Here is a 22483-nt window from a genome sequence, read left to right as displayed (position 1 = left end):
GGTTACCTTCGTGCGTCGCGATGTCGATGTCATCGACGCTCGGAGCCTGCGTGTAGAGTTTGTGTTATTTTAAGTATTTAATTAATATTTTGATACTTTTAGGTATTAACGTTTTAGTTTTTATAATTGTTAATCATTCCACGGTCCGAATGCGGCGTTGTATTGGTGCATTTTGTATTATTAAAGTGACATCACATGGCGGCGTGTTTAAGCCTAAATAATATTGCAATATTTGCGTTTTATTGCATTTCTTTGAATGTATTAAATACTGTGTATTAATTGTTTAGTTTAATTTCGTTTAGGATTCACAACCAAACATTGTTAATCGTATGTAGATCACTTACTAACTGCATGACAAATGACATTAACGATTATTGTAATGATAACAAAAAACATTGTAATAAAAATATCCCACAAATGTAACATTCGCAACTTAAGTTCGTTCAGAACAAATATTGTATTTTAGTTTTGTGTTAAGTTAATTAAGTTACGTTAACTCGCATGGAACAGTAACGTTGCAGAAGTTTATATATTATACATTTATACGAGCTGTAAGTGGGTTTAGGTGTCGTATTTAATTTCTGTTTGTGTGTGTATTGTAAAACACCAATAAATAATGTAACTTGTTACGATTTCTCTGTGAAATGCTTGGTGCGTGAATGCGACGTATTGTCAAATTAGACTGGAGAACTTGTGGTACTGTACTATTCTATGCTTAACTGAAAATAAAGAATGATTAATCTGATCGAGGTCTTTTATTATATTCCCCTTCGTCATATACTTACCCACTACATAAGAAATGAGAATATTCATTTTATTGATATTGTAATGTGAAGTTTGTTTAGCACAAACAGACCCAGAAGACTAGTGTTAGAGACTAGCCCTAGCCTCCAATACGGTGCTACGTCATAGGACATCATAATTAATTATATCATTAATAATATCACATTATTATTATTATTACATATAATAAATATATACAATTATTATTGTAATTAATTGATCAATAATTTTCTACAACTTTATTTAATATTATTTTATATGGAATAACATTTAATACTGGCATGTAACACTATTTCTTATTTAAAGTGATTCAGCTGTCGTAAGGAAAACAATTGGATGATTGTGAGGCATTGTATAATCCTAAGAGGGAGATTGGAACATACAATATAATTTTATTTTGCCATCCCGAACTACTGAAAATACACTAGACATATTATTTAACAACAACCGACTACTATACGTAAAGCTTATCCCAACGGTTGTAGTGAAGTGAAACCACAATGAATACCATTAACTTTAGAAGTCGACCAGTGATATTATGAAAATTCGAGGTCAAAATTAATTTGTCTTTAGTCCTTCTGCCATTTGAATAGGATTCATATTGATTCAATTGACATTAAATTAAATAAATCATTCATAACCCAGTTCCATGGTATTTCAATAAAAAGATGTATTATTTCAAGAATAAGTTTATTTCAATACAAGTGCATACAAGTAAAAACAACACATAGCCTTTGGAAATACTACATAAACATATTTTTGTTATTCTTAAATAAACAAAAATAAAAAATAAATACTATGTAACTGTACCATTAGCAATAAATAGCCTCGCTTTATTGTTTTCTTGCATTTAATTTTCCTAATTTTATGCAACAATCAAATATTGTAACATTTGATATAATTTACAAAAGTATTCTAATTGTACATCAGACTGTTTTTTTATAAGTATCTTTTTACTTTTTCAAATGATCTAAATGAAACGTTTGTACAAATTTTTGTAGGATTTATTTAATAAGATTCAATTTTTTTAACATATATCTAAATGTAATTCTATAAATGCATTTACACAAAAAAACCACATTATTAAATACTGGATTTATCTAATACATCAGATTATTTTTTAATACTGTTTGCATATTAAAGGAGATTTTTTGAGATAAATAAAATTATACTAATTTTTTATTTATATTTTTCCCAGTAGGCAAACGTTTTGCACCATACAGGCTTGACTTAGTAATAAAGATCCGCAACGAATATATTAAGTTTTTATAACTTCAATTGTGTATAAATATAATGTTATGTATATAAATTTTCTATAAAAATATTGGCAGTAAATAAAGATTTCTGAACAATCAAGACTGAATATAAGAAAAATTTATAAGATTGATACTTGGAATATGGATTTTACATTTAGGCTTTTATTTGAAATAATTTTCATTTTCCAATATTTTTAATCCATTCCCTTGTTCCAATTGAGAACATTTTGATATCCCTAATACAAGCAAAAATCTTGAGGGGATTCTAAATGATGAAATGTAAAGTATTTTGCAAGTGATGAAATAAACATTTTTATTTTTATAATTTATTTGTAAAGACATCAAAATATAAAATCTGTTTTATTAGCGTTCATTTATAATAGGAAAAATATATAACTTCTAGAAAGTTTTCGAAAAGTTCTAGAATATAATATACACATACATACAACGAATGAACTTTCCTTCACAGACTAATTTGTTCTAAATAAATTAAAATAAAATAATCCTTTTTTAATGTTTATTTTTGATAAAATAGGAATGTAAGCGAATACTACGATGAAATCTAAACTAAGTTATAATGTTTTCTATTCGATATTATAAATCACTAATACACAGCCGAAACAAACAACAAATATTAACGAAAATACTTCTATGTATGATTGAAATATATTGTTTTTACAATTTATTTGAACCATGAAACTAAATAAACTTAAATCATAATACAATTATCGGTAAATTTCAACAGACAGCTTATACGAAAATCACAACTTAAAAGAATACAAAGTATCGTATTGAATACTGTAAAAAATATAATATTTGTGTGAAAACGTCACGCTTCTGAAGCGTCCAATCGTTTGTGCTTCGCATAACTAAGGAACAATAAAAATAACTCTGAGATTAAAAACACATAAATATTCTCTTCTAGAATCCAAGGCTCCCTGTCATATGTATCTATATATATATTGAAATATCCTGTTATATATTACTTATCGCCATTTTCTTGAGTCAGCTTCTGTCTCTTGGGAGGCGGCGAGGACTCGAACATGACGCCCGAGCGCAGATCCGACATCAGAAACGGAATCTGGAACGGGATGTCTCGTTAGTACTCATATATTTATAACAACGAGCGCGTATCGGTCGCACCGTCTATTCCACCGGCAGGAGGACTAGAGACGATGTTCGTTCTCGGGAACTTCGAGCTCGAATGGAACGAGTAAAGTAAGGCGGAGGCACCTTGTGCTCGAGGCGCATGCGGTGCGCGGGCGGCAGCGCGAGGCAGGCGCGCAGCAGGTCGGCGAGCGCGGCGCGCTGCACGCCGAGCGCGTGGTCCACGGGCGCGCCGCGCGGCACCAGCGGCGCCTTCAGCAGGTAGCCCAGCGCCGACAGCACGCCGTGCATCGGCCTCCACTCTGCGGGGGAGTTGTTACGTTAGAACGAATACCGGTAACAAAAAGAGGACTCAAAATAGATACCCTTGAACCACCACCACCCACTTTTTGTGTCTGTAACATACCGTCGGATTCGTTCTTGCGGTAGAAGACCCTGCAGAAGAGGTCAGTGAGCACGACGAGGTCGAGTATGAGCGGCACGGCCAGCAGGGAGTCCTCGCAAGTGTTGTGCACCACGAGCGTGTTGGTGCCGTGCAGCAGGATCTCCGACGTGTACTCGTCCATGGCGCGCTTGGAGTCTCCTGCGTCGTCAATATCGTATCGTAAACGATTTAAATACTAATTCAATTTTTATAAAAAAGTAAATACTTGAATTCTAAAAAGAGATAACAATGTTCGAATACTGACCGACATAGGGCACGTACTTAATGACGACCACGTGGTCGGGCTTCTCCCCGGGCGCGTACAGCTCGGAGTTGGAGGCCACCATGTCGTCCACCACGTTGCTCTTCGATATCTGGAGCCAGAGAACATCGCGTTATTTATTATTTATTTTCTATTTCTAGGATAAAGGGGATATGGGTTGCGTTTGGCGGTACCTTTTCTGTACCCCTGACAATGTCAATATTTAAAATTTAACAAATATAGTCGAGTAGATAACACGTGAAATCGTTACAAATAAACTAACTTTTGTATTTATATTATTTAAGTCTAATCAAACCAAACATATACCAATCTCACTAACCTCCAATAAAATATAGAAACGAGACATATAGAGACCCTTAATATAACTATTGAGGTAAGAAATTGAGTGTTTCCATCGAAAGCAAAGTTACGAATTGTAAATAAAAGTTGCTACAATAAAAAATAAATTGACAGTAACGTGTGAATTAAATGACTGATTATAAAATACAAATAAATACAAAAAACAAATCATATAGTATAGAAAGATTAAAAAAAAAGATATGGCAACATTTTATTGATAAAACAATAATTAGTGATACCGTATTTTTCGAATTTCAGTGGCACTAATGGTCTCACTCGACGGTCAGGTCACCAACGCCCATAGACATTGGTGATGTAAGAAATACTAGTCATTCCATACACAACCAACGCGCTACGAACCATGGGAACTTGGGGATTCCCCATGCGATACACATTATGCACAATAAGCCTGCAACATAAAAACAATAATTACTCTGAACTATTAAAAACTCCTTTTGGTTACCTCCTTGGAGCGAAACTGTCTCGGAGCGGAGAGGTTCTTGCCGTCGTTATTACCGAGGTGGTTGTAGCTCACGATCGACACTGGCTTCAGACCTGTTCGCGGGGAGAAATTTTTACACACATATTGAAAGTAATTTAGGAACTGGTGTATTTAGAGTTTATTTATATTTATAAAAATACTAGACAGTTTTCAAGGGACTCTTAACGTGGCAGTTTGTTTAGTTAAATATATGTAACTTTGTTATTGTCTTACATATTAAGTTTAAAAATCGAATTCTTATTGTAATGAAATATGTAAAAGTTAAATTAATATTTAAAGATGAATTTTGGCTTTCGGTTTACACTCAGAAAATTTATAAGTAGATTTAGTATATATTTTTATAAAAATAAATCTTTCACTGACGGCATCGTACTCACCCGCCGAAACCAAGAATTCGACGAGCACAGACTTCAGTTTAGTCTGGCCAGACTTGAAGTCATCTCCGGCTACAAACACGCCCATCTTTTCGGCTCGCTCGACAACACCATCGACTATCGTGTTTTGCGGCGAACCGTTGATGTAGCAACACTGGAATTCACTCAAACTTTAATACATACAATCATTTCATATGTTTCACGTACACAACTCACCGACAAAGCCAATAATTGTAAATAAATAAAATTAAAAGATAGATAGACAAATAATTCATTTAAAATTTATTTTAAGTTACAACTATATCAGGCGGAGAGAATATTATTGCGCTTTTTCGTTTCAACTATCTCTTACTTTAGAGATAAAATATTTAGCTTTCATTATTTTACTGGAAACGTGAATTTAAACCTGGATTGCGAGTTCAAATTCGGAAAAGCATCATGAAGTATATATTTTACTTAATTTGTTTGCATCTCGTACTTGGCGAGAGTAAACATCTTTAGAAAACTGTTTCTGTTCTCATCGAAATTCTGAAATTTCACGCTCGTGTTCTGCGGTGACTGACGAGTTTCATCTTACAGAATAGCCCTGCAGACCTTTTAAACCAACTTAATATAGATCGGAAACATTTTCCCAGCAATGTTAAATTATCGGGCTTTAATTTTTTTTTTACTCACCCCTTCGTCGATGGCAGCCAGTGCGAATATCGTAGACGGCGATATCTCGAGATTGTTCTGACGGAGTGCGCGCTCCAAATTTTCAGATGTGTCATGAACTCCTTTGGTAACTTCGCAGAACCTATTAATTTAAACATTTATTTAATTGTATCAATAAAAAATACCAAATCAACGCACGGCTGATCGTTTTAGGGACTATAATAGCTAGCTAATCTAACTCATAAGTCTCCTGCGGGCTTTAACTGGGTCGGACCAGGAAAACAAACTAGGTTTGTTTTAGTTCTGTCAAGAATTGTTGCTGGGCCTCGAAAAATACGTAATAGCGTTGGCCGTGCACCTAAAGTCGTTTAGTTCACGTCGGATTGCCATATCGAATTCCATCGTCGTATCGTAGTCCATACTATATTACCTGCAGACCTGACTAATCTCTGTTAAGAATGGTCACCGTGACGTCATTTCTGTCATAAATGCACGTCATCCGGATATTATGCAATTTACCTCAAGCTACCCATATACAATACCTACGTGATATTCACTTTTAGACCAGTTTAAAGCAAATAATAGGTAGCCTGTTACACTAAGCTTACCGTGACATGCCGATTCAAATCCAAGATGCCGATTTGTTATGGTAGAAGCTATATTCTGATCCGTTTGTAGATATACATATCGTCGTTGCGCCTACATTACAATCGAAAAGTGCTTTTAAAAGACAACTTAAGTAAGGTATTATATTAATTTAGCATTATATTTATTTGTAACAAAAACTTATCAAGTTGCCCTTATAATGAATCTATATATCTTTATATATCTAAATATATAATATATAAGCAATAAAATACTCGATAACAGTGACTTTATTTCTGCTAATTTGTGACGACAACTATATTTGCGATTCCTTTCGATTACGCATATGAAAGAGCAATTTATTTACAACAGTCAGTTAGTAGTACAATGCAGGAGAAGGGACAGCACTATTAATAATTCTATTTTACGATCATATTTAATAAACTTGTTTTCGCGCGCACGTTAAGGAGCGTATCGTAAGTTTTAGGTACAAAAAGTCCGTCCGTAATGTTCAAACTTGCTTCAACCAAATTCCATCAAACTTGGTTGAAAACGTAACGAACAGCAGCATTTTATTTATTTAGTCTTTAATGCAAAATATATATAAAAGAAAAACCGATAAATTAGAAAGTTATCTTTAGGGGGAGTTCTATTTAAGAATAAAGCAGTAAAAAACTAACTTTAGTAACAAAAGAAGTTAATCATAATTTAATATTATATGATTAAATTTAATATTATATATCTTTAATACATATACCTAAATACATATTCATGTACATATAATAATGTGCTATGATATAGTTATATACGTAAACTACGCAATAAATTCGCACAGTTGCAAGCCCATGGGCGTGCCTCTAGAGCCGAGCGTGCGATGATCGCTATGATTATATTTACACTATGCACACTTCTCAATGGCCTTTGAAGGGCATTCATGTATAACTATATTTTCATATTGAAATATATCCGGGACTTCCCTTGTCTCAATTTCGTTCGTTTTAATGAAAACTTCAATGACTTGTAATCTTTTTCATCAGACCGCAAAGTAAATTGCAAATTTCACTCCTTAATATGTAAACATGAACAGTTTTATATTATCATATTATAAAGCAAACGGCAGATGGAACGAGCGTAACATTCCAATTGACCAACCTAAACTAATACATATTACCGGTAGTACAAAAAATAATTCAAAAATAATTCATTAAATGAAAATAATTTATGACGTATTAACAAAGCTGGAAACGGGAACGCACTCCCGGGAATTGATATTCTCCATCAGCCGTTTGTTTAATACTCTGAGCCCGTAGTGTACACGCTAAAGGTTAGGAGATTTATTGGATATTTTTGATCGTAAACTGACTTGATAATAAAAAATCTATATAGGTTTTAAAGAATACAGACAGACTAATTTATAACAAATTACTATGACACTACATAGTTACTATATGACAACCCAACGACTATTAACACGTATTTAAATAAGTATTACCAAGTTTATAATAAAGGCAAGCCAATTTGATTACAGAATGGATCCAACTTTGATTTATATCCAAAGTTGGGCCAATATGAGGTACCGAGTATTCTTTCGCCAAGAAACTCTCATCAACAAATTTAAAATTGGTTTACAATCTTATTCACTCCTGGTCGTGTATTTTTGCAGTCCCATTAAATTATTAGAGAGAGTAAAAGATTAAGGTATAGAGTACACCCGTACTTGCGCCAACTTTTGTGCCCTACTACTACTATGAAATAAAAATATGGACCAAGGATATAATTGAATGGCATCCAAGACATTACAAAAGTAAGAAAGGAAGACAACGCCGTAGGTGAGTAGACAACATAAAAAGAATAGCAGGTTTTACACGGAGAAGAGAGACACAAGATCGTACTTTGTGGCAAGCTTTAGGGGAGGTTTGTTTTTGGAAACAATCTAATATTATGTTGAACTGTTACGCGTGTGTGTGTAATTTAATTACTTGATTATATATGCAACAGAAAGTCATACAAATTACAGGACAATAACAAAGCTACACCGTATCGTATAATTTTGCATGCGTGTAGGTAAAAACCTATTAATAGTTAACCTCGAAAACTAATCACAACATCGATAGGGCTGTTCAAAACGAAACAAAATTATGAAAGTAAACAGTATTCAATATTATAAGTAGTTTCAATATCAAAATCAAATTCACCATCTCGGAGCTATTAGAAATATTGAGCCAAGGTGGCACAATAGATAGAACAAATACAAACACACAAATTAGTTCAAATATATATTTAAAAGGCTATTTAAAAATCAACCCTTATTGCTTTATATATATTTATATGTTTAGGAAGTCAACGTAATATACGAAGTATCTAATAATATAAAAACATCAAAGTAACAGTTACAGGCTAACTCTTGTAAACTAGTGTAAAAACAAAAAAAGAAACAAAAAAAACTACTACTACAAAATTAGGAATCAAAAAAAGAAAAATCAATTCAACTTATACAACTTAAGTAATAATTAAGTTAAAATTATATTATAAGAAAAGAACAAAAGGGTTATATTATATAAAAAAGAATGATTTTGATGAATCATTCTTTTTTACAAAAAATATATTATAAATAAATCTCACGACAAACATAAAATATAATTTAAGTAGAACAAAATCCTAAATGTGATTATTCGCGGAAGTCTCGCTTAAATAAACGGATTCTGATTTTAGATCTACCTTTCGAGGAAAATATTTTTATTTTATTGGTACAATATATTTTACGGAATAAAAATAATTTCAGTGCAAAGAACGTTAAAATTGTTTGAAATCATTTGAACACACGGTCGTTAATCGTTTCATGAAAAAAGAAAAACGTTAAAAATATTACTATATAATAGATTTGTTGAACTGTAACTGCACGGTGCATTAACCTATAGCCACGCAGCATTATTTGAAAAAAAAAAAGTAGATTCGAGTGTATAGAAAAATGAATACTATTATATTGTTTCATGGCTCAGAGTTGAATAATCTGTGGTCGTATGATCATTGTAATACGATACTCTGTTAACGGTTGCAAGTTCAATGTCATTGGAGACTTTAGGTAGCGGAAAATTAGAATATGTGATGCTGATTGCAGTTTGTATAATTTTAGAACATTAATTATTAAATTTATTAAACAACCTTCTCAACCTGAGGATTTACACGCGCGAAATTTATACAACTTTAACTATCGCACGCGAACCCCATTGTACAAACTCAAAGGGTGAACACAAAAATCCTCGGGACTTACAACTATCTCCATACAAAATATCATCCAAATCGGTTCAGCAGTTTAAGCGTGAAAACAACAACAAGGTAGAGTTACTTTCGCATTTGAAAATTAAAAAATATTAATCATTTAGTTTTCTTTCCAAAACCAAAGTGTAATTGTATCATCAGCCAGGATAGTAAAATTTTCAAAATAGGATTTTCTTTAGCCATAAAACTCCTTGAAGCTTTTCTTCGCTTAACTTGTAGCTATATATATTAATATCAATACGAAGTTTAATTATATTTATGTGGATATTATTACCAACATAAATATAATTAAACTTCGTTCATATTTTTTCTATTTATTATAAAAGAAGAATGAAAATTAAACAATTCGAGAGGTACTGAGTTCAAAAAAAAAGACTTCGCTTCTTCGGTAGTAGTAAGCAAAAAAAAAAAATTTCACCATAGACCATGCTAATTTAAATATATGCGTTTTAAATTCGATTTTTAAAAACATATAATCCAATTTACACAATACACATAAACAATAAACAACGGAATAACCTTGAAATAACATTAACAGGTCATCCTAGTAAGAAGTAAGACAGTGCGATCAACACCAGTTTCCATCCTTCGTACGATGGCTTTGTCGCTAATCCTATTCTGAACGTCTACAATTAACCTTTATATCAGTAACATGAAAAATATATTACCTTTCAGTGTTGGCCGTCCAAAGCACAATAACCCTGTCCAGCTTATTCTTGTCCCGGAAGTCCTTGATGTCAGCTCGGATTTGAAGGTACTGCTCATATCTAGTTCCCTTGATGAGGTTGACTGCGCGATCCGCCTGAAATATATACAAAAATAAAAACAGCCATCAGCCCCGTCTTAATCCTCGCCAGTGATGGTCAAGTTGAAAATGTTTGCACCTTTTTGTACTTCTATCTGCCTTTTTGTAGAATCTAAGCCGATGATTGCTGGTTCAAGCACCACCGAATTTAAATATCTTCAATTTGTGTTTATAACATCTAGTGTTCGGCGGCGAAGGAAATGATCGTGAGGACCTGAAGGAGGTGAAATTCTGCCACATGTATATCCACCAATAGCATTGGAGAATTGTGGAATAAGCACCAATGAGTTTCGTCATAGGGAAAGAAGGCCTTATTCGAACATTTACAAGCCGTTACTTTACTTTTTCTTTTTTTTTTTTTTCATCTTATTATACAAATTTTAAAATAGATGTTTGTAGCGATTAGACCAATCCTAGTTTAAATATCTACATCATAAACATATACAGATAAAATAAAGCTGTAAACAGTTTAAATCATTGTTCCGTATCTTTAAGTCCTATAATACTAATCTCAAGATTAACAGTTAACAAAATAATCCTTACTATTATGTTCGTCTACTTAATGTAATTAATTTAGCAATATCAATCTGTACTGCTTCTCCTCCGCTAGAAATAAATTATTTGCTCAGTTATTTTCTTTTTTTTTAGTTATAACTTGCAATACCTTTTTTTATTTTTTATTGTTTAGTTTCTGCTACAAAAGTTTGTCTGAAAAAGATCGCTGTAGCGAAGAGCAGTCGCACGCTTTGAAGGCATACCCTGCTATGGTTTTTATTTTCCCGCAGTGGAAACCTCTAGAGAAAATTCTACTAACAAATTGTCATTTTATCGCAATTGAATCGAAACATAATCCTTGCCTTTTAGCCGTTTTCCTATCCTAATTACAAAACGATGCAGTTGTGGTTCAATCGAAATGGGATCGAAATAGGATCGGGGATCTATACCTTTATAAACTACATAAATTGGTCCCCAATTACGTTTCAGTTGAGAATAATTGTTGTGAAGAACAAACGTAGTTGGAACGGAATAGAATCGGAAACGTATCGGAATCGTTCCAGCTTAGTAAAATTGGTCCCCAAAACATATCCGAGCCCAATTCCTCGCTAGGGCGTACGGCAACACGAGAAGTTAGATACGATGTCAATAAAAACATATTCATTCACCAAAGATGTTTTACTAAATTAATACTACACTTCAATTAAAAAAAATAATAATAATAAGAACTAATGACTTGGCAACATTTAATATTCGAACTGAAAACAGACGCTACAAGAAACCCACAAACGAAGAACAACAGGAAAATTAAGCACAATCAATTCCTATGTCATAAAATGTATTCAAATTTATTTCATTAATAAATTAACATTTAATCATATAAATCAATCTTATATCTTAGCAAAAAGTTCATACCAAGACAAAATAATTCTCAGTTTTTTTTATTGTAATCTACACCTATTAATATTAAAAATGCGAAAGGAACTCTTATCTGTTATCTGTCCACACATAAATGGCTGAACCGATTGAGATGAAATTTGGTATGGAGATAGTTCCGGGGAAGAACACTTTAAATTCACCCCTCGAGAAGGGTAAAATGGGGGATAATGGGGGTAATGATTCACGTAAAGCCAAGTGTAACCATTGCGAAATGAGAATTTATTTCTTCGTGTGCTGTATACATTTTATCAAGCAATACATACAATAAAGTAAAGTTAGTCAGGTACTCTTTGCCGAATAGTCGCCGTCTACAAATGCGGTCGCATAGTCAGCTTTACCGCCTAGTCGCAGAGTAGTCGGAACATTTTCGGTTTATATTGAAGAATTAACATACAAATAAAAGAAAAAAGAACCTTTGACCGTACGGAGAACATTTCAACAAAGTATCATCACAATAAAAATTGGTATTAATTATTATTTTTAAGATTCCTATCTTAAAAAAAAATCATTTTGTATTTCAGTGAAGTTATTATCGGAATAGAGATAGCTTATACCCAGAAATAACACAAAGGCTACCTAACAACATAACCTCACCACACCTCCACAGTCGTGAGCGGAATCTGATGTTTGGTATAAATTCCTCTTACACACACTGCATCGTTATATTTAAAAAAACCACCAGTAACTGGAAGGTGCAAAACAAACGTAATGTTTTAAAACTATTAAAGATCGAACGATGTTCTAATGACATAATATGTACATGTTTGTAAAACATTACAACGTATAACTTTGTAAACATATACTCACATCAGCGATGAACGATTGACCATAGTTAAACAAGTCCTTTGTGATACGATGTTGAACCAACTTTAACAATCATTTAAGTGATAAAAATTATCAATGAAATGTAGCAATTTTCAAAACAAAGTAAATGGGTAATAAGATGATATATATTGCTGCTTTTTTATATTACTAATATTGGAGTGGGTACAACAAAAACCAACGGGGTCACGATCGAACCTGCGAGTTTTAGCATGCTGTGCGACCCGTAAACTATTGCGCTATTAACGATACAAGCGAATTCGCAGTTCATCATGAAGACTGTTTTGCCATCAGATCTTATATTCTGTTTTCCATGAACCATTCATAAACATTATAACGTATGAATATTTCATGATCAAGAAAAACGAGTCGGTGCTGGTTTATGCAAAACGCTCCGTATACGATCAACGCCTAGTGGACATGAATGATTTAACATCAGCAGCAGGCATTACAATATAGGTATTGAATACACCGGTAACGTTACACGACAGTGTTTACGCAACTGTTCCGCTTCTATTTGCTATTTTTTTTATTATTAATAAAACACGTTAACAACATAAAAAGTGTATTACATAATCAAAAGTAATAACATTATTTATAGAACAAAAATCAAATATTCGCATGTACTTTAATTCGAAGTCATTTTGTTACTACGCAAACACACTGAGGACTGTTAGATATGTACACGGTACATAATTTCTTCCAAGAAGCAAGGTAACACAAAATAATATAACAAACAAATACTGCAAACTTCAGTAATAAAATAACATCAATTAAAATCAAAATGGCTTACGTGACCTTAATCACGACCAACACTGATTGTGACCATCGTCCGTACCATAACCACCGATGAAAAGCAAGTGGCACGTTACTTCTGAGTTAGTTTTCGTCGGGTGGTTAATGACGATGCATGAGAACTCCTTACAGATGCATGAAAACTCCTTACACTATTATAATATTCAATCGAAACTAATTCTATCGGTCCGTGTAACAGATATGTTACGCTTTCACGGCTAAACCACTGAACCGAATTGATGAAATTTATTGTGAAGCAAACTTGAACACCAAGCAAAGACATAGGTTACATTTTTATATCTAAAATCTACGAAAACACCCACACAACGGAGGGGGGGGGTTACCCCCGAACACGCGGGCGAAGCTGATAGCGAAAACTTATTTCTACTAGAGAAGGAGTAGATAATAATGAAGCCCAAATCAAGCTCCTTGTGTGCTCCACGAGTGCTTTGTCAAATTTGAATCTTAGATTAAGATCCCACAAACATCAAACCAAACCAACAGCAACCCACTAAACATTAAAAATCTTAAACCGACTAGATTAAAAAAATAATAAGGAAATAATGAAACGACGATAACGAGATGGAAAATAACCAAATTACCAATCACGATTTCAAAATTTCACAAGAAACGAATAAGTAAAACAATTTGATTATACAATAACCCTCAACTTTGTCAAAGTTTAATGAGGCCTTAGACATTTCAAGGCTCTCTCTAGTTCATGTTCTGAAACGTGCCGTAACAGTTCAACTAAGGACTAAAATAGATGCGAAACTTCGTAATGGGATTATGTTTCCTATTCCTCGAACGTTAGATACGAAAATCGTATTTGTGCTAGTTCAGTGTGAATAATGTCGGCTACGCTGTAACAGAGCACGTTGCACTGACGTAGGACAGCAATTTACACGCGTTTATCGCGTTCAGATTTAAACGGAATTTGTTAGTCTTGATACAATGTATTGCGGACGACTGTTACTAAGTTATTATATTTTTTTACTTAAAGTGTTGCCCTTTTTTAAATATGGATACACATATTCAGTACGAAAGGCATACTCTTAGACTCGAATCAAGGTTAATCCGCCTAGCGTTCTACTTTGTGCGTACAGGAAACACTGGGTTTTTTTTTGTATATAGAAGCAAGATTTCTATTTTTTTTATATTTCAATGAATAGCCCATTTTAAGACTTAGACATTTACAGTATATAGTATTACCAAGCGCTTGAAATTAAAAAAAATAAAATTAACAATTATATTTTATTGATCAAATCTAACTACACCGATTGTTTTATCATATAACGGTAATCCTACCAATATAAATTATGTATGTGACGATGAGTAAGTAATAACAGGTACAAGGAATATATTTCACTTTGCAGTTACAAATATATATTAAATTATATAGTTCCCCAACGTCCCGCGTTTGGAAGAACTGTCCCCATTTTTAGACCAAAATGCGACGATTTCGACGATGCTCAAATATATGGAAAAATAAGGATCCATTTTTATTAAAATATATACATATATATTTATATAAATAAACATGACTTAATAGAAACCTAATTTGAAGCGAAATAAAATAAATGAAACTATCATTGTGGATATTAGCTTTTGGACTTTGGAAAATATCCCACTGCTGGGCTAACCCTTTTGAACAGTAAAGTATTCTTCTCCGTTTTATTTAACTTTTATCGTATTTACTTTTCAATAATGTAAGCATTCCGTCATCAAAAATTATTTAATTAATTTTCATGTATTAATTTAATTAAAATTCTGGTGACTGCGAAGCTATTAAAAAATCTTATACCAAGTAGTTACCTACTTGTTTTTAATTGTTTAAAATATATGATTTACGATACAAAACATATTTGTATAAACTAAGTATTAATATGTATGCATAATTAATTTCAATGAATTTCCTCTCTAATGTCTATAAATTTTTTGACTTTCGAAGGTGGACGCTCTATGTTAAATTATCAGTGTTTATATAAATTTAACAAATAATCAAATTTAAATTTTTTTGCTGTCATTACTCTTAGTGGTTTCACACACACTAACACGTATTGTAAGCACGAGCGTAACTCAACGAATACACGCCGATTATAATATACACAGAGCCTTCGCCACACAACACACACACAAACACCATTGTCTTCATGTACTAAATTTGTATTTATAATAATTTATCGTGCTCAACGCAACGGTGAAGCGAAACATCGATGAGGAAACCTGTTCATTTGAATAAAATTTTCACTTGACTTTTCACCAATATCGAAATCTCACCAGCCCATTGGTGAAATTGTTGTTGAGTTAGTAGGTGGTTGTATACATTTGTATTTCAAGGTTGGTTGACCGGCATGGGAACAATTTCAATATTATCTTACAATATAATTTTATGAATATAATCTAAAATGAAAAATACAATTACACAACATACGTAATATCTTGCTTCAGGTACGATCATTTACAATTTAGTTTATAAATATTTTTTTCTTAATTATCATTAGAAATACAAAGAAACAATGTTCGATATAATATACAATAATTGGCGATCACACGCAGATTTCAATAGGATGTGCCAAAACCAAACGTCATCAACTCTTATTTGAAATACGTAAGCGTTTATCTAGAATTATTGGCAACAGATCCAATATAGCAACAGATGGTAGATTATGAAGACCTATCGTCACCCAAAGAACATGAACATATCCTTTGCCAACACGCCAACGTCACCCAAACATGAAGACATCCTTTGCCAACACGCCAACGTCACCCAAACATGAAGACATCCTTTGCAGATCCTTTGGCAAATGTAATTCAATGGTGCAATTGTGGATATCAAATATTTGTTGTCGATAATTCAGTATTATGGAGTATTATGCTACTGCATACGTCCATAATACTGATTTATATTTTTTTGATTTTTTGATATCACTTATATTAGTTCCTAAACTATTAACGTTAGTTTTAAAAATCATGTAATTGATTTTTGCTATCTGTTGCAAAATTACAAAAAAAAAGCAAAAAATAGAGTTACGCAATTGGTTTGATCGGATTCCTATATAAATAAACTAAATCGCATCATATGTTTGTTCATTTTGATGATCGTTATTTAATCATGCATGCAAAGCTTTTTATGGACTGGACTCCAATGATTTAGAATAAATATGTATATGAAGAATACAAGTCGGCTACGTAGGTTAGAACAAACGATACTTTTGATTAAATTACATTATACTTTTAAATGTACACTTAGCGAAACGAGCTAATAACAACTAGTATCTCAGATAATGGTTAATATAGGAATCTATCAGAGGCGCTAAGATTTACTAAACTACTTTACAGGAAACAATAAGACAAACGGAATGGAAGAGTACGAGTTTATAGTCAAACATAAATAAAAAACTATAAAAAATATATATTAAATCTAACCTATAATTAAGGTCACGTAATTTGAGTACCAAATTTACTAATCATTGAAAAAATAAAACAAAGAAAGAGGCTAATAAGGGCACGATGTTCTTAATGTCTAGGACAAAATCAGGAGCTATTACTATACTAATATACAAAATAAGCCAAGAAGAACCTGAGACAAAAACTCAACGAGTCTTTTTTTTTTTTATGTCGTTCTTTTTTTAAATAGTTAAATAATAATAGCATTATTATTTTAATCCCAAGGTGTGTTATAATTTAAAAAGACATTAATTTTACAAATGTTCCTAACAGAATTTTTGAATTTTGCATTTGAATAATTTTTTACATTTTCTGGTATGATTTTAGTTGAATAATCTATTGGTTAAAGTATAGGTCTTTTCCACGTTAAATTATTATCGACTCGCATTAGTATAAGTGACGCTTATGCTGACAAGATGTTTAAGTGTGCATGAGACGACAAAAGTACGTACTAGGAGACTGCACAACAAATTTAAATGACATTTGTTAAGATTATTTAAAAAAAAAAAATTTAATCGAATGTAGCGTTGCGTGCCTTCTTGAGTGATAGATCAATACTTCAACCAATCACTTTAAGTGGAAGAAGAATTAATGTCCTACAACGCTGATTCGCGTCTAAACCACCAGTGAGTTATAAACCTTTAATCCTGTAATCGCTTTCTTACATTAAACCAATTAATAAATTACAGAATTACGTTAAATAAATATTTACAAACAAATCATATCAATTCGCATAAAATTTCATCATTCATCTCGCTTCCCGCAATCTATGAGAGTGATTTCGTGAAAAGGGACGGAAGCGTGTAACAGAAAGCGCGAGCTGTTTGATTTGACCAATGAGCGCGCACGGTGCTAGAGTTGCCTGTCAGATGGTACCAACCTATTTGCCGATAGATATAATGTTATTGCTAAATGCTTATTGACACTTGCGACTTGACAACGTGCAATGTTGTATGTTACGAAACGAATACTATAAGGCCTGCTCGTTTTTAGTATTTTAGATGGTAAGATAGTATGAGTGTTTAAAAACTACTACCGTTGTTATTTGCCGATACATCTCAGTGGAATCTACGTTCGTAACCGAAAACTAACACGCTTCAGATATAATATAGTAATGTAAAATGTCGATTCAAACGTTCTTGATCTCGTTCTCGATAGTCTATTCGAATGAACATATCTTTTGACTTTAAATTTTAAATTACAAAGTTCGTACTGACCTGGTTCGCTGCAATGAAGTCGGGGTCGTATATCGCGGGACGGGGACGCATGGTCGCCATTTCCTTGCGAAGCTTCTGCTGGAGGTCGTAGTCGATGACCTTGGCGCGGACCATTGCGTCGGCGAGATTCAATGGGCTGATGTCCCATCCGTCGATCACTATTAAGATACATTTCAAATGAATGATCAAACTACTTAACTGAGTATTCAATAAAAATAGATTCATTGATGATTGAGTGAATAGCTTTTCTCTCGCGTTAAATTCGAATGGTTTAATAATTAATACCCACGTCATATAATCAAGTGCATCTCATAAAATAAATACTAGTCGAGTTTGCCGTAGTACTGTTCCGCCGCTCCATAAGGTCGAAGGGTGAATTTATACAGCCTATACATAGCCTTTCCTTATTAAACTGAACATAAAATGTAACGGCCTGCAAATATCACACTGCGCCAGAACACGTGGAGCTTATTGCACCACGTTGCTTCAGTGGACAATGTCAATCAGTTTCAAACGCAAAAATAATATAGTTATACGACTGATAATGTGTGAGGAATATAAATCAAATCTAGATATAGTTTAGATGTTGAGATATAACACGTTCAACAAATGGTGTTTGTTGGCAAATTGCAAAAAAAAATAAATGCAAACAAAATCATAGTTCCGATTAACCGGCATCGATTTTACCCGCGTTCCATTTGCTATTTACGCGTATTCGATACCTGCGCGACAGAATCAGGACAGTGGCTAATAGGTCAGGGGCTTTGTGATATAAACACTTTTGTTGCACATACGATCACCTTGTTTCATAATCACGTAATAAGATCATAAGAGCCTCTACACAAATGGGATCCTCACATGTTCATAAACATACAACAAGAAGTGTTCGTTTTTAATTATTTAATTGGTTGCGACGACTGCACGAACTGCTGCACTTGACCCCTAGTTCCATTACAACATTCCAGGCTCGTCTTAAGCCAAGGTGTAGAACACAAAAAAATTGTGCAAAAAAATCAGGCGTCGCGTGTTTGGGAGCGCCTGACCGGTATAGGTGAGACGCCCTTGATCTCTTAAAATTTTTGGGGATGGGATAGAACTTCAAAACACTACTTGCACCCGGACACTTGTCTTCCTTAGGACTAGAACATACATAGAGGCTAAATATATGTTCGACGTGTCTATGTTAGGCTAGGTCAGGCCTTTGTGTCGTATTTGTTTCAAAGCCCAGGGCACATATTGCGCAATGGGGCTCATTTAGTAAGAAGCGTTTAATGATTTATCTATAATATTCATTAAATGATATAAATGATTATTTCATTGATAATATTTATGGGTAGAGGCAAGACAAGAACGAAATCATTCCTTAACATTAAGCGAAGTGCACATTAACTTACACACCCAGAAATTATTAAGTCCTCATGACAATTTTGTAGTAGTATCAACACTAATTGTGCGCAAAGTAATTAACTACTTAATACTTATATATTTATCACATATGTATGGGTTTTACTCAGTAGCAGCCCTAAGTATAGAAATTGGCAGCGTTTTTACTTCCGTACACAGTAACTGTTTCCGTTCGTGTCCGATTTACATCCCATCGGATTATGGAAGTGAGAGTATAGAGAACGCACGTATGTTTGTGGAATAACTAGACTCTCCGTTGAGAATAGCCAGTGTGACTGAAATCGTTTAAAACACATACTCAAGGTCATTACCCACACATCCACCCAAAGCTATTCTAACAATACTCACCCAAATCATCCGGATGTACCATCGGCAGAAGTTTAGACATTGTAACGAAAACATCCTGTCCTTTCTCGTCGATACCAAGACGTACCGTCGATGCTTGTGTTATGGAACCCAACCTAAACAAAAATGGTACTGTGATTAACAGAATTTAACTTATTTAACTGTATACAATAATCAATACAGTACATATATTTTATTTTTACTTTATTGTACCACTTATTTAATACAATTTGTTTGAATGTAATTTACAAAACTAGAAGAAAAAAAAAATTAAAAATGTTGTGTACACAAATCATTTGGTTCAATGATAAAAATTAACATAAGGCTGTATGCACATGGCGCTACCGGCGACCCACATTGTGTCCATATAAAATCGCGCCACAGATAAAATAGCCCCATAAACGCTGCCCATTAGCCATAATTGCCTACATTTAATAGTAGTAAACCATAAAGTATATACCCAAAAAAATGAACTCTCAAAATTCGTAATTAATCATAAATTGAGTACAATATATCGACATCTACAAAACTATATAACAGAAAAATATTATAAGATAAAATTTAAGTAGAGACTTAAAACATACACAATATATAAGTTAAAGGCACACCAGCAGCAACATGACTGGCACTGATCTAGTGATTTTTAATATTTCATTATAGATTTACAGTCCATTCCTGAAGCAATTGAGGCATTGAACTCGCTTGCAGCCAGTAAAAGAATAAAGTAAATTTTTCCTTTAGCTGTCATGTTAGTTTATTCAATACTTACCAATTGGAATCCATTTGACCGTTCTTAGTGTTCCATGTGAGCTGGTGCTTGTTAGCCAGAACAGCTGCTGTGAATGTTGAACCATTGTTACCCCCCCAGCCCACTAGCATCACTCCCACTTTTCCTATTTTCCGACCAGTACGGATTGATAGCGATGTGTTGTATGGTTTGGCCTGTGGAAATAGAAAAAGTTACCAATATATACAGAATTATGAATCATTTTTTAACTGATATAAAATTAAAGGATAATTATTGCAAATCAAATATATCATTTTTGAAATATTGATGTATAATATTATCTTTTAACAAAATACACTTTCGATATTAACATTTTAAGAAACAGTAATAAACATATTTTTATAGGACTATAAACCTATTATTCAATTCATATAATTAATGTATTTTATATTGACTAAATGAAATATTTTATCGAAGCTTAATTCTGTACTGTATCAAAACTATGCTCCAAACCTTCACCTCAAAAGGCCTTAGCCCAGCATGAAATTTACAGGCTGTTAATCTTGTATCAAAAAATAATGAAATAACTATGTAAGTTAAAAATAAATCATCTTAATTGACTGGTGGCCAGAACAGAAAAATCACAACCAAAGATATTGGCTCATACCAGGGACAATGTGTCTTGCTGGTGGTGACCATTCACCATCAGGTGGCACATTTATTAGTCATCCTACTTATTCTATAAATAAAATGTATTAAACACTTGTAAATTACTGTGACTTTACTATCAGTACTACCGCCTTATTTATATCTATTACTTTATAAAAATCCAGTTAGATTATATACAAGTAGACTAAGAAACTATTAGAATATACTTAATTAAAATCCTAATAAGAATTTAATTGGAATATTAAGAAAAATAAATACATAATTTATTCGTTCATTCATTTACTTTTTAGTTATTTACGTTCTTTGCTATTATTTTATGATAATAAATGATTTAGCTTCAACCATCGAGACAATTCCATGAGTTTCCAGGAATATCAATCAATCAATAGCCGGCGCATACGAATTGTTAAAAGATAATATTGTTAAAAATATCACAACATTTTACTTACCACAATTTCATTATCCTTTTTTGTTACTAATGTTTCGTTATATTCGTATTCAGAAAATATGTAATCGTCAGTATATTTCACGTGTGGCGATGAAACAATTAAGTTTGAGGTTGTACTCATTTTGGATTTTTAAAATATAGTTTATATTACTTATTTTTATTTCTTTTAAAGTTTTGTTTTCTATTAATATGATAAACGGCTACTAAGTATTAATATTTTCTATTATATTATATCAACGAAACCTTTAGCCGCAAACCTTTCGTTGTTTCAAATTCAAAACCTGAATTCCTGAACCTGAACACACGTAAATTCTCGCGACAGCCAACCACAGACTAATGCAATTTGTAATTTATTATTTGCAAAATGCGAATGCGATAGGTGGATGACGGAAGTCAGACTGATCTCACACCACACGTACGAAAAAGTGTAATGAACTTAAACAAAGTCACATGTGTAGTAAAGGCATTACGATTTAATAAAAAATGATCATAATAATATTCTAAATTAAAAATACCTTTGTAGCAACTATATTTTTAATATTTTTACCAATAGAACATAAGAATTAGATAATAGGTACAGAAAATTTTCGTGATCAAAAAACACAAATTAATTTTCAGTCTTTATTTATATAATAAATAATATATTATATCCATTAGATATAATTTTTTAAAATAACCAAGTGATTAATTTTTTTTATTTAAGTCTTCTTACAAAGATCTTAAATATTAATTGTTAAATGATAACTCATATTAAAATCTGGCACCATTGACAATATCGGAC

At 32.7% G+C, this 22483-nt stretch overlaps 1 protein-coding gene across 1 annotated transcript; it reads right to left on the bottom strand.

Annotated features, from left to right (window-relative positions):
• Positions 1–1462: 1462 nt before the first annotated feature.
• LOC125069838 (inositol-3-phosphate synthase) lies at positions 1463–22085 on the bottom strand. Its single transcript, XM_047679430.1, has 12 exons — positions 21704–22085; positions 20628–20800; positions 19862–19974; positions 18110–18267; positions 10255–10388; positions 5744–5864; positions 5072–5222; positions 4656–4747; positions 3836–3944; positions 3553–3729; positions 3273–3448; positions 1463–3120 (listed from the first exon to the last, which is right to left on the bottom strand). The coding sequence occupies exons 1-12, from the start codon at positions 21821–21823 to the stop codon at positions 3022–3024; spliced, it is 1623 nt and encodes a 540-aa protein (XP_047535386.1). The 5' UTR covers positions 21824–22085; the 3' UTR covers positions 1463–3021.
• Between the last annotated feature and the right edge of the window lie 398 nt (positions 22086–22483).

The sequence above is a fragment of the Vanessa atalanta genome, chromosome 16 (assembly GCF_905147765.1).
Source record: "Vanessa atalanta chromosome 16, ilVanAtal1.2, whole genome shotgun sequence".
In the NCBI taxonomy this organism is placed as follows: Eukaryota; Metazoa; Arthropoda; class Insecta; order Lepidoptera; family Nymphalidae; genus Vanessa; species Vanessa atalanta.
This window is presented reverse-complemented; position numbering and strand designations above follow the sequence as displayed.